Source organism: Macrosteles quadrilineatus, unplaced genomic scaffold, assembly GCF_028750875.1.
Source record: "Macrosteles quadrilineatus isolate MER2022 unplaced genomic scaffold, UCM_ALF_1.0 Scaffold_7__1_contigs__length_78375512, whole genome shotgun sequence".
Classification (NCBI taxonomy): Eukaryota; Metazoa; Arthropoda; class Insecta; order Hemiptera; family Cicadellidae; genus Macrosteles; species Macrosteles quadrilineatus.
Genome location: NW_026542600.1, coordinates 23,019,119 through 23,033,498, shown reverse-complemented (window position 1 = coordinate 23,033,498; position 14,380 = coordinate 23,019,119). Strand labels below are relative to the sequence as shown.

The following is a 14,380-nucleotide window of genomic DNA, read 5'->3' as shown; positions in this document are numbered from 1 at the left end:
TTGAACCTTGAAATAGGCAAGTCCCTTATGGCTACTGGTAGATGGTTGAAAAATCTGTAACCTGAAACAGGAAAGCATTTAATTGTTCTGCTCAGCCTGTGTCTATGCGCAATATAAGACATGAGGCTCATAGGCACTATGATCCGTAGAGTAAGTGAACCCCACTCATTTATTATATATTTTCGATAGGCTCGTATCATATACGAGCCTGTAGTACAAGTGAACCTTCAATATTATTTACGAGGTTCGTATAGACTATGATCCGTAGAGTAAGTGAGCCATGCCATTTGTTTTAAGAATTATTACATATTTGGAGGCTCATAGGGTCTATGATTCGTAGTGTAAGTGAACCCTAACCACAGTGGTGTGGTAACTGGTAACACTAACACTATCACCATCTGGCCATCTGGCCTGGCACTGGCAGGATTCGAGAAAGAAGAAGAATGTAAAGAAAGATTTATTATTTATTTATTTACAAATGTTTTTCTCTAAAAACAACTAATTAAACACATTTTTAAAGTTCAGTCAGTATTTACTATTAATTTAGTGCCATACAACGTGTAACTGTTGGAAAATATATCAGCATCTTGCTAGCAAACCTGGACAATAGCCTACCTTAAATTAAGGTTAGTGATAACTTTAACTATTATTCTCAAATCACATTTTGGTAGGGCTATACTATACTACTGTAAAGTGTAAACGCTTGGCTGAAGCACAAATTTTTACCGAGGGTCAATTAATGACACGCTATAAAGCCTGTTACGTTGGTTCAATAGGGTTTAACAATAGTTGGTTCTTTACCTTGACCTTCTTTGTTGTTGATCATATACTATACCAATTAATCTTTATAACTTTTTATCATATTTACAATGATTTAATAAGTTAACCTCCTTTTTTGTGGCAAGGAAGTGAAAATGCATTTAAAAACTCAGGGTCATGTTCTCTTAGGCCACAGCTCCACTTGCCGTAACTTAGATTGCCGCGCTGTAAATTGTAGCTGGTCAGTTGAGGAAATGGGAATGCAGCGATCAAACGAAGGTGGCTCCACTAGCGACAGTCTGCAGTGCGCTACATTTTATGGCTCGCTGTAGAATGTAGCGTCGCGTGGGAATGGAACTTGGGCCATTTTTGTGCTACATTTTGCAGCCAACAGGTGGCTCCACTAGCTGTAGATTGTAGTGCCGCGCCAAGTCAGTGTACGGACAGCCGACCAGCATACAGGCACAAGACACACGTTACAATCAATATCGACTTTTTAGTGTCCTTAGTTTTTTATTTTAGAGCCTGAACTGGACAGTGAAATTATTATATTAGAAATTATTAAATTATTACATCGGGAGTGTGGGAATCTTGATTTATATAGGTTGTGTCTAGAGGTTTCCTACTTTGTATTATAAAGTAATACAGTAGTGATTGGAGAAACAAATAACATTCAATTCGTTTTTAAATGCAGCAGTCGTACAATTGTTATGATTAGCCTACTAGCCCTATAATAAAAAAGCTCATAATGGCTGTTTTAGATTATTATTATTAGGTAGGCTACAACAAAAACTTACGAAACTCATTAATATCCACCCTCATGGTGGAAGGAAAAAACACCCTACATTGGTTACTTAGAAATATTAACTTACTTCTGAGAGAGAATGAGTGTAATAAAATTAAAATAGAATAGAAATAGAGATAACATGACCATTATAGTAGAGTAATTCAACACACCAAGGATTGTTGAAGCGAGGGTTCACTGTATAAAATTATTTAGTTAAAATTCAGTACCCTAAAATTACCTTAATCTCACTGAAAGCCTTTCCTCTACTCCAATTGCTTCTCTTAGTTTGGTATCCTTCTTAAAACGTGTTCATTCTATTAAGGGATCAAAGGAGTTTTGGGGCATTCGATAATATTAAAAAAACTTGTCTGAATACTTTTGTAGTTTAGGCTAGTATGCAATGTGTGGAACATCCCTTCGGACTTTCCGTTGCTTAATATTGGATGGATCCACCATTTTCCTGCTGTGATCGGAGTCGTCTTGATAACAACACTACGAATGTTAATTTGCGGCATGATCCAGGGCCACGTTTACCTCGGCGCTACACTAAACTGCTAGTGGAGCCACGGTGCATCTGAGGACGCTGCAGATTGTAGTTCGCACTCTGCTGCTAGTGGAGCCACCAACTGTAGCGTGTAGCGCGCTACAATTCGCAGCGCGACAATTTACGGCAAGTGGAGCCGCAGCCTAATAAGTGCCAGGCTCCCATGAGTTCAATGTCCTACAGACAAGCCACCAGCTAAAAAAAAAACCCTCATTTTGTTGAACACTAGCGTGGAACTGTTTAGCACATTAAAGCTAGGTTCTAACTTGGGGCTAACTTAGGCCATTGCATTACTCCCCATGGGCTTTTCTTATAAAAATTGTAATCCATTGATGCCGATCCCAATCAACCATCTTAGCCCAAACTAATGAAGAGTTAATGATGTGAGTGATTGGTTTAAGTAATACAAATCTTGCTTTTTTTAGGAGTACCACAGGAATACCATCATATCCCGTACTAAAAGAATTTTTTTAGGTGGTTTAAAATGTAATCAATTTCCTTCTCATCAACAAAGCTAAATTTAAAATTGTTAGTACTAATTAACAACAAATCATATTCTGAACTATTTTCTGTCTCAACTTGAGTTTGCTCCATACTGCATATTGAAGTATCCTCAATTAAATCTGCAAAATAATTATTAAATTGGTTACAAACCAGAGAAGGCTCAGTACATACAATGTCATTTGATTTTAAAATTATGTTTTGTATATCTTTTGCTTTATTTCCTACTTCTGAGTTGATAATCTTCCAAGTGGTTTTATTTACATTATTTGAATTATTAATAACAGATTTATAGTAATTTTTCTTTGCAGTGTATGATCGTTTTCTGAAATTTTTGTTCATTTCCCTAGTTTTTTAACCATTTTTTTACAATTAACTTCTCTAGCCAATTTTCTGAAATTAATTATATTTTATTTTTCTAACTTCAATTCATTAGAGATCCATTTTTTGTTAGTATGTTGTCTTATCAAAGTCTCAGGAAAACAATTATCAAAATGATACATAAAAATGTGATGAAATGTATCGTACTTTCTTTCAACCGGTGATGAGTAAAGGTTTGACCATGATTCAAATTCCAGTGCCCTAATAAATTGATTAATATTTGCATCGCTGAATTTCCTCTTATACTCAAAATGGACCTTTGAACCAATATTTAATTTGGAAGTTTCACTATTATTGATAATTTCAAGAATTTGACCATCATGGTCTGAGAGTTGAGTGTTGATTCCTATGACTCTGTAATAATTGCTTTCTAAATATATTATCTATTGCAGTTTGAGTTGATTCAGTGATTCTAGTGGGGAAATCAATTAATGACTTAAATCCATTAGCTTTTACAATATGCAATAATCTATTTCTATTATTGTAACTTTTATCCAACATATCAATATTTATATCACCAACAAAAATTATATGTTTAAATTTTGAACTTAGAATTTCAAGCATGGTATTTAATCTTTCAATAAATTCTGATTCGTTTTGTTTTATGGGATTTCTATAACAGCCAATTATAAGTAACTTTTTTTTAAACAAAACTTTTTGAATCTCTACTAAACAAATTTTAAAAATTGTTTCTGAAATAAGATTTTGAATTTTGGGTATTATATCTCTTTGCAGTTAAGGTACGGCTTTGTTAAAACAATGACCCCACCCCCCACCCCTACTTTTTTTACGGCCAAAACAAGCACTAACATTGTACCCATTAACATTGAGTCTCTCCAACGATGGACTCACCATTTTGTGCTCCGACAATACAACAATACTAGCGTTCAACTCATCTAGAGTGATCTCCAATGAATCAAGTGAAGACTGGATTCCTCTAATGTTTTGATGTAAAATACTAAAATTATTCACTTTACCTATTTTATTATTACATTTTCCTGACTTAAAGCTAAAAAAGGTTTTTCTGGTCTTTGAGCTTCATTTTGTTTGTGAATTTCACTTGACACTGCACTATTCCCCGAATTGACTTTATTACCCCCCTTGTCACAAACTTTTGGAGATCTGGGAGACTTTGGAGCAGGCTGCAGGTCATGGCTGCTGTTGGAAGTTGCAGGATCACCATGGTTGCCATCAGATTGAGGAAAGGCTGGAACTTGTGGAAATAGAAATGACTTTTCTGAGCTGCTTTGCTGGGTAGGTGGAGTCCTAGTTGCTTCCAATTTCATGGCATCTACTATTTGTGTCCGAAATTCAGGGAATGATAAACCATTTCTAAGATTATTTTTTGACATTTCATTATGAATTACAATTTTAACAAAGGCACCAGTACTGCGCTGGAACTTAGTTATTTCTGCTGCAAAGTGACGTGGAAGTATACGGCCCCTAACACAGCCGAGTGGGGAGCAAATGAAAGTGTGGAAATCTCTTTTTTTTTACTATCAGTTAGATTTTCAAAAGCCAAATTATAAATTTCAGGATAGGGTTTATTGTAGTATCGGGGCTTAGTTACTAGACTGTAAATTACTGCTTTATTTTGTTGTTCTTGGCATGTTAAATATTTATTGCAATAATCAGAACTTGTCGGTTTTCCATACATGTCCTTAAAGCTGACTGCCACACCTTGACTCATTTGTTGATTGCAGGTGAAATCGGCAGAAATGCAGTGTCCGAAAGCAACTTTATCATTAGTTTTGTAAATATTAATGCCATCTTTCATATTGGCATCAATTATAGAAATTTTATCAGTAATATTGTATTGATTTAGCTGGTCTTCTGTAAAAATGGAAAGAGGCGTTTCTTTGATATCCGGGACAGGAGTATAATCGGTATTTGAAGTCGATGGCTGAGCGTTGAGGGTCCATTTTGTCACAGAACTAATAATCATGCGGGCTACCTTTTTTCTACCATTGTTTCTCAGGTGGAGGCCATGTCTGGTGTAGTGAAAACGTTTTAGCTCACTCAGGTCTATTAAATATGTGTTTTCAATTCTTGATACCAGTTCTCTTAAATAACAATTAGCACGGATTAAATCTGAGGTGGTTTTGTCATAAGATGGTTTATCATACCTGGTAGGAATTGTAGTGATGAATGTTGGTCGTAGTTTGCTTAAATGTTTTAATTTTGATTCTAGTTTCGAGTAAATATAATTTAAGCTAGAATCAAGGCTGTCATTAGTTCCCCCGATGATTACGACTGGAGTTTTTTCCTCAATTGTGGAGGAGTCAACAACTAGCAACAAAGTTGCATTTGCTCTGACATAACCAAAGGCACAGATATTACCCCGACTAAAAGATTCAACCTTGCTAGCAATACTGCTACCTTGACTATCTGAACAGACAGTTATTTTTATTCTTTGCTTAGAAACATTTGTTAATTTATAGTTTATTTGTTTCTTTTTACTTGTAGGTCTTGAGTTAGTCCTTTTGTCGTAACTTGAGCGCTTGTAGTTCTTTTCAGCATCCTCACAGTTGTTATTCATAACAAGGGAGTCCTGGTGTGTGGAATTGTCTTGAAAGATACTGAATCTGATTTGTGTTGGAATAACTGGTTCAACGGACTGATCAGCTCTTTTTGAAGCTGATTTTGACATTTTCCAAGAAGAGTCAGGATGAGTAATTGAGTTTACGTTCACTGGTATTTCATTAGATTGAGTAGATGTAGCCTTATTGCCAACGGAAGGGTAGAAAACTGTTTTGCCAATTTTTTATTATCATTACAGAATAAAAAGTGTCATCATTGAAATTTGGATCATTATAAAGAAATCATCATATCATCATATAACTGTATTTAATAAGAATCTGTTACATAATCATATTGTAATAACCTATAACATTATAATTAAAATTGGATTTGTAGTGGTAGTCTGTATTAGGTATGCATTTGATTGTGGCGAAACCCCAAGTAGCCTATTATACGTAGTTTGGAGGCCGTGTTTTACATTTTAAACCATATGTATTTGTAATAATATTTTTTTTTTCTTATAAGAAAATGCATCTGGTTAATATTTAGCCGAGTAATTAAGTAATTACACTATTATTTATCAACAATCCATATGATTTTCGAAGAAAATAGCTGTATAATGTAGATTTTGTTAAACTTATTATTGTTATGACTTTTTTATTAGTTAAGATACAACTTTTTACCCTATAACCTTTTCTATTGGGATTAAAACTAACCGATGTCCCATCTCGTACCGTTATCGATCTACAGTCGTTTCAATGCATAGCGCATTCCGCCATCTTTGCCCCCCCCCTCCCCCCAAGTTCTTGACCACCTGAAAAGTAGGTGACATGCATATTTTTTATCACCACAGTCCATATTACAACTATCAGCAAAGATATTTGATTACTTCTTTGCGACACCCACAAATTAATTCTACTTTCGGTAAACAAAACTACACAAAAAGTCCATTTTTACATATTTTATACAATAACTTGTTTATTTATGGAGATACGACCTCATAGTAACCATTATTGGACCCAATAACCATTATTGAAGTCCACATTTTTAGAATTACAATGACGTTTTAACAGATGTTCTATATTTTACCGTTTTCGAAATATCAGCGGTTTAACGCATAGCGCAAACCGCTATGTTTGCCCCCTCCCCCTACCTTATTGACCACTTTTGAAATGGGCGACATACGTAATTTTGATCACCACAGTCCGTATTAAAATAATCAGCAATAACATTGCGTTCTACTTTCATGCATGCTCAAACCCCCTCAGCTCCTGGACTAAGACCTACGTAGGCCTACTTGAGTTGAAGCTGCAGTAATTATGGCAAGTAAGTTTTCAATTACTTTGCCTCATAACTTAGTTTAAAATTTTTGTTTCAGAACTCCAACCAAAATGCTTTATTTGGAAGACTATCTTGAAAGTAAGTACTGTAGACCTAATTTATAAATCTTTAAAATGCTTGATTTAAAATGATTTGATTTTATCATATAGGCATATATAAAGATAGTACATTCCAAATTTGTCTTTGCTATACACTTTCGTGGATTAAGCAGTTGTCTCAATACACTGAGTGTTTCCAAAAAATTCATTAAAACTGTACAAATGTTTAACAATAATAAATGACTAATAAAGGACCCAAAATCAGTTATACATTTTATGTTTTCTGGTAATGAATTATAAAATTTGATGCCTGACAATGTTGGCTTCTTCTCCTAAAACGTTAGCTTATGTCTATTAAAACAAAAATTATTCTTATTCCTAGTTTCATATCTGTGGTTAAAACCTAGCATACAAAGACCATTTTGATTTTTTTTTTCACGGAATCAGATCATAGATTAATTGGCTGTAAACTGTCATTATTCTTAAATTTGAAAAATGTTCTCTGGCTGACTAAAACCACTCAAGTTTCAATGATATGAAAGTATTAACCGTATTTAAAAAACCACTTTCCCTCAATCCTATGAGCTCCAATGCCAGAAATCTTAAGCCATTCAAGTTAAATTACCGTACATATCAGTCATATCACACTGCATTACAAATTGTCAAGTTATTTTTTAATGCCGGTGATTTGTTAGTAATAATTCTGATATTTAGGTAACAACAGTTGCTGGTTTAATGAATTTTTTTTTTTTATAGTGATTGAACACTTGCCTCAAGAACTTCGTGATAGATTTACCGACATGAGGGAGATGGATCTTCAAGTACAAAGTAAGAGATTATACAAATTTAATTAATTTGTTGTGCTTTTATATTATATTTTTAAGCCAGGGATGTACCTATTTAACTATCTGCCGCCTTTAGGCAGGGAAGTTAGCCGCCCCCCTCCCCCCACCACTCGTCAGCGCGCTCCCCGACCTCACTAAGATTACCCCAATACGTGCCATGTCATGTCAGCTGATTTTGTAGAAAAGTAATCGGCAATTGCATGTTGCATCAACAAATCAAATAACATTTTGAGCCCTTTTTACAGTTGTTTGTTGATTTGCCGTTTTCATGCAAAAAGAGATTCTGTTTAGGATACATGGAATGCAATGTTGTTGTTGTATCCAATCAGAAGGGTCATAATCGTTTTGCGGCGCGAAAACGGCAAACAAACACGTCTGTATACAAGGGTTCTTAAAACGCTTTTCATTGAACACTTTTAGTCAGATATACAATCACAAATACTTTTATTTACAAAACTGTTTTATTTTAAAACTGAATGAATCAAAACAAAAAAGTAAGTGGATATGACTAAAAGTGTTTAATGAAAAGTGTTATAAGCATTTACAGGATGAATCAGACCACCCGTGCACAACAGTTGTGCCCAACAAGTGTTAAAAAACTACCTTTTTATTGAAAATCTGCCATTTAAAATTTGTGTATTATGTTAAAATTTTAAAATGTCACTTGAGGCACTTTTCCTTTAATTTTGGGATCATTAAAAGTAGGCTACAAATATATGTCCGAAAAGTACTTGATTTTATAAATTAAAAAGACGTTGAAAATCCAAGACATTTTACAAATTTTTGAAGGTGAAGGAGTGTGATTTTTTTTAAACGTCTAATAGTGTTGATTTCAAGCTATAGCCGTTAAAAAAACTTGTTTTTCTCCAAAAATTTGAATTTAAGGAAATTTTTGGGGAGGTTTTAATTTGTAAATGTTTTTTTTTCTGGGTGGTTGGGACCGAGACGGAACCCCACAAAAGATTTCAGATCCCTAGCTATTCTAGAAGTGGGTAAAAATTTGTATACCTGGTCAGTGAGTTACACAAGCGGCTGTATATCCCATTAAAGAATGTGCACGGGTGATTCACCCTGCATATCTATGACAGATCCTACTATGAAGAATAACATACTGAAGTCCATGGAGTTCAGCAGTTCTCCTTCAATATTCAAGACTGCTAGTTACCAAAGTATTTTTTCAGAATATCGGTTTCTTAAATAATTTGTTGCCCTTTCAAGGCATGGAAATGATCTTTCAGGTGAGCAGTTTAGTTATTGTTAGTTTTGGAAATTTTTTTTTAGTTTTGTGAGCTTGAAAGATCCTTAATGCTATTTATAAATTTGGAAAATCTGAATGAAGATCTTCTTCTCTAATTTCTTTCAAAATCCTTAGTGGAGTGATTTTGTTAGGTTTTTCACTTGGACATTTGGCTTTAAGTTTGAGTTTAATATCAGTTTTTGTGCTATATTTTAAGATCATCTTAGCTAGGGTTTTCTTTATTTTTCAAGTCTTGCCTTGACACTTTTGATATGGGATTTAAAGTGTACAAGCTCATCAAAGAAGCTATATTCAACATCTGATAAGTGATGAGATCGATCACCAGCTTTTCTTCGCTTACATCAGTATTTCCATTACAGATGTCATACACGCTGCCGCTGCGTAGTAACGAACGATAGTTGGGGGAGGATTTGAGGTAGGCCTACACTACGTGTACGCAGCAGCTGGCAGCCCACGCCCGCAACGTGTCCGCCAGACCATAAGCGCGCACCTAGTCCACCCATTCGGAAATATGGCCCTGTTTTAAGCACTAACAGTAAACAACACAACAACCTTGTGGTTTTTATACACCACAATCAGCCAAATTAATGTTCCATAAATTGGTGTAATGTAGCTGTTATGCATACTGCATGGTATATACTTGTTATATACTAAAAAAAACTCATTTATTAATGCACTCCGTCCTTTCCCTTCCAGATACTATGGATACTTTGGAAAAACGTGTAAAGACATTTTTTTCCAATGCAAAGAAAATGGAGGCTCAAGAGAAGGAACAGGAATATGAAGCAATACGGAAAGATTATTACAAAACGTTGGAGGATGCAGGTTTGTTAATAATTTTTCTTTTTAATTAATTATTGGTCGATTACGAAGAAGAGTCAAAATGTTCCTGGATTGTTAAGACACTAAGCTTAGTTGATAATGAGAAAATTATTTTTCTTACATTTACCTGTCAAAGCAGGCTACCAATTGCTGAATTTATTGCCGCACTCCGTTATTCCAACCAAACAATACAAAACAGTGTGCTTATATAAGGCACATAATATGTCTACGATTGAAAATAAGTTTGTCACAATTAAAGATACTACGACTACGATCATCTGGTGCAGTGTTTCACAGCCTTTGATAATACGACTTAAACTATTGTTTTGTGTTACCATTCTATTTTCGTTCAACTCTTGGATTTAACCTTTAACCTAAACGTGCAGTTTAGTGTTTGGAAGACTAATAATTATTTATATGCTTTATAGTAACTGTAGGAAAAATATAATGTGTAACGCGAGCGTGTTACTTTCTACCTCTCATGTGCAGCAAAAAATAACTAGGCCTATTTATGGATTTTTGTGAGAAAATAAAGCTTTCCTAATAGGAAGGAAGCTTCACTCTGGTGTAAGAAAAAAAAAGCTGTCAACAATAAACAACAATTATAGAATATTTCACTTTCACTGACGGCATTTTAAACCAATGAAATTTTATTTTGTTGGAGTTAACCGAGAAAACTATTTGGTTGTAGTTAAATACACTCCTATTGGATTCAGTATTGAGAGTATTGCTCATTTAAAGTAACCTTATGCATTCATGAATTAAAAGTTTTGTTGTCACTTTAATTCTGTAAGATTTATTTACAACTTGAGAATGTGTTCTAAAATTAAATATCACAAAATCCAGTACCGGTAGCCTAGATTAGCTTTCAGTGAAATCTATACAATCAATGTTGAACTATCGTCGGTTATCGTCAACTCGCCATCACCCAGTTGTAGCTGCCCGGTCTCCATCCCTAAAGCACGGGTCACACTGGGCTGCTCACCAGCCGCTGGTGATCAGCAACTGGCACCATCATCAGCAAGCAGCGGCTTTTGCACGGGTCACACTAGGCTGCTTGTCAGCCGCTGGTGATCGTGATATTAACAATGTGTGAGAAGGAACAGCTGTGAGGTTTTGCAACAAATCACTGTATTACTTCTTTAAAGAAACGTCCCACAAGCACGTATAGTTTTGGAATAAATTTAAGAAATCAATAACCTGCTTCCCCGACCACCTAAGCTCAGTAATTTCTATGCTACAAATACTACTTTTAATCGCCTAGTTTAAAGCTCAGTTCTTGTCGCCATTTCATCCTTTTTTGGGTCCTCATAAACCAGGAGTTAATATTGAGGATGTGTGTGAAAGAGAAATAATTTTATTATAAGATGCTTAACCGCACCCGCAAGAAGAGACGTTAGTGGACAAGGCCTTGGATACAAATAATTTATAAATAAAAATACTTTTTAAAAATACCTCGTTTTTAAACGCACTATAAGATGAATCAGAAACATACAAAAATGTTTTACGAATGTCACCACATACATTCCGGGAATTACTAGAATTAGCTAAACCTCTAATAAAAAAATTGAGACGGTTGCTTTTGTCCTTTTGTGTTAAACCAAGTTGGAAATTATCTTTGGTCAGCTCTGGCACGCTTCTAGAGGTGGTCAGACTACGCTGCTCGCTGGCGTCAGCGAGTGAGAGTGGTCACGTGACCTCTAGTCGCCGCTGCCTTGCTACCAAAAGTTGAACATGTCCAACTTCGCCAGCCGCTGACAAATACTCACCGGCTGGCGGTGCCAGCTGGGAATTTTGCGGTCACACTAAGCTGACAGTAGCGGCTTCTTTCAATTCGCCCCTGATGCCAGCCTAGTGTGACCCATGCTTAACGCCTTTGATTTATGGTTGTGGGGCTACTTGAAGAGCAAGGTTTTCACAACGAAACCCCAAACTATTACAAACGTTGCTTAGATATCACACATAATTTATTTTTTATGCCACTTCCATTAGAAAAGTTGAATAGTTTAAACAACTTATACAGTAGAGTCCCGCAAACTCGGCTCTCGATAACCCGGCAGTCTGGATAACTCGGCCATCACTTGGCTCAGAAAATTAGTGATTTTTTTGAGTCCGAGTTAAAAATGGACTCAAGCCAAATAATTTGCAACTCATACCAAGGATTTGTTGTACTATATCTGATGACTTAATACTGACTTGTACTATAAACATAAATAAGAAAGGCGGTTAAAAAGCTTAAAAATTGTATTTTTCTTATTTTTAACCCTAGTTCCTGTTAACACGGCATTTCACAAACTCGGCACCCCTCCAGTCCACATTACGGCGAGTTTGCGGGACTCTACTGTAATTACAAAAAATGTTATTAATTAAAGAACCAAACAACACAAATATCATCTCTCTAATCCATGAATTAGCTGAGCTGTCACAAAGCAAAATGTTAGCAGTTTTTATGGATCTCCCGTTATACGCTATTCCGTAGTTATAGCGGGAAATATGTCACCAACTATCGCTCAAGTCTAATTAGTTTTTATCTAATTTATCAGTAAAACAATTACCAATAAATAAAAGTGAAACCTTTAAGAAAATGTTTTAAAAGGACCGTTGTTTATAACATGTTGGTTTAAGGACAATATACCATCAAATAATAAAACAATACATCCAATTGTCTTCACAATATCCTCCTTCGATGTATTTCCAAATGATATACCAGGCTATAGCTTACGTCATAAAACTTATTATTACTAAAACTGTTTCATAACCCATGGCTTAGTTTTGTTTTATTACAGATTAATTGGAAATAAATGTTAGGTAATTTAAACAAAATCACAAAACCCCCTTTAACCATCCTGTACTATAAAGGTTCAGCAATGTTTTTTCAGCACTTTTACTCTTGAAGAGTTAACATATATGTGCAAAGGAAAGTTAACTTTTAAAATCTTCATATATTCGCCATTATTAAAGTGTAGATGTTTTGATGACAAATAAATAAACAGCTCTGACCTCATAATCAAGGCCGTAATGTTCATTCCACTTTAAACCAGTATATATAAAATAGGTCATATTACACCAAAAACATGTCCCAAGTTCCAGTGCTGGTAAAGAACATGTCAAAATAAATTAGATAAATTAATCTAGAAAAATATACGGTGCGTAACAATTGATTATCATTGCCAATAGCGTAGATGAACTTATCTAGTAAATGTTTTAATGGTGCACTATCATTTAATGACTAGAAAGGTATTGTTTCCACATAAATGATAAATATTTCATCCAGTATTAAAAGTTGTGTGAGTTTTGACTGATGAGAAAAATCTGTGAACGTGTTTTAAAGTGTTGTTTGTTATCATGTTCTTGACTTTGTGTTGAATCACCATTGTTAAAGACTAAGGTTTATTGACTAATGCAAAGGTAGGAGGTTTACCTCAAAAATATGCTAACAAACTTCATTATGAATTTGACCAAATATAATGTTACTGCTAAAGTGCTAAAATTATTTTGTACCTACTTTGTTAAACAAATAACTTCTTACTGACTTTATCCTTGTGTATCTACTTTCGCAGGAACTCCCACACAAAGATGAATTATGCTTCTGATGTTATGTGACCTTTTTTGTGCAACCAAAATTCCGAACAATAACTTTCTCAGGTCAGCAAGCAGTAATCTCCCTTTTAAAATAAACTCCAATGCTGGTCATTTTATTATATTTCCTCCAACTAAATAGAGTAAATGAAAAATTTTAAGATGTTTAAAAATAAATAAGCAAATAGCAAAACTATTAAAAAGATGGTTTTAGTGTTTATTAAACCTGGGAATACTTGTGATTTTAGATGAAAAAGTTCAACTGGCAAATCACATGCACGACTTGGTGTCCCGGTATTTACGCCGACTGGAACAAGAAACTCACAAGTTCAAAATGGAACTTGAAGCCGATAACATGGGCATTACTGAGATTTTGGAAAAACGTAAGGAATACCATTTTTAGTTAATTGTTCACTATTCCTAATTTTATTTATGTTAAAGTGTTGATTTTGTTTAGTCAGTCAGTATAATTTTCAGCATATTAATTGCTGTCACGATTAATGATTATATAAAAAAAGGATAACTTTACCCAATTGTGTTTTGGCAGAACGAGTAACTTTAACCACTGATTATCTTTGCTTTAAATGAAGATCACAAACTAAACGTTTAACTTGACTGGAAGAGACATTTTGTCTAAATATATTGAGGTTATTGCTACAAAGCCAAACCTTTTTATCCAACCCAAGTTAACACTGCTTCATCTGGTTTTGGGGTTAGGCTGTCCATAATCTTAATTGTCTGTAAATGGCAATCGTTCACTACATGACTCATCGGTTATTAGCCCCACAGTCAAGATACTGAGCTGGGTCTTGTCCCCACTTTAATTTTCAGAAGCTGCACCTAGCTACATCGGTGTAAATTAGAGTAGATTATAAACAGTTTTAACAAATGTAAGTGCACCTCAGTTTAACTTGTCAAATTTTTTTCCACTCGAGATTTTGATCCCGAGGTTTCCGATTAAGAGGATGTTTACCGTAGCCTATATAAATTATAATCGTTATTAAC

The 14,380-nt window shown here is 34.7% G+C and overlaps 1 protein-coding gene across 2 annotated transcripts in view; it reads left to right on the top strand.

Annotated features, from left to right (window-relative positions):
* Window positions 1–412: 412 nt before the first annotated feature.
* The window catches only part of LOC128998357 (inhibitor of growth protein 3-like), a 30,261-nt gene continuing 16,293 nt past the window's right edge, over window positions 413–14,380 (top strand). Inside the window, exons 1-5 of one of the 2 annotated variants that reach the window (XM_054424462.1) lie at window positions 413–626; window positions 6,871–6,911; window positions 7,628–7,699; window positions 9,671–9,799; window positions 13,624–13,758. In XM_054424462.1, the coding sequence (XP_054280437.1) occupies window positions 6,884–6,911; window positions 7,628–7,699; window positions 9,671–9,799; window positions 13,624–13,758 (364 nt within the window). In that variant the 5' untranslated portion in view covers window positions 413–626; window positions 6,871–6,883. Of the gene's footprint in view, window positions 627–2,451; window positions 2,474–6,870; window positions 6,912–7,627; window positions 7,700–9,670; window positions 9,800–13,623; window positions 13,759–14,380 lie in introns of those variants that run through there. The other variant, XM_054424461.1, reaches the window with a different exon arrangement.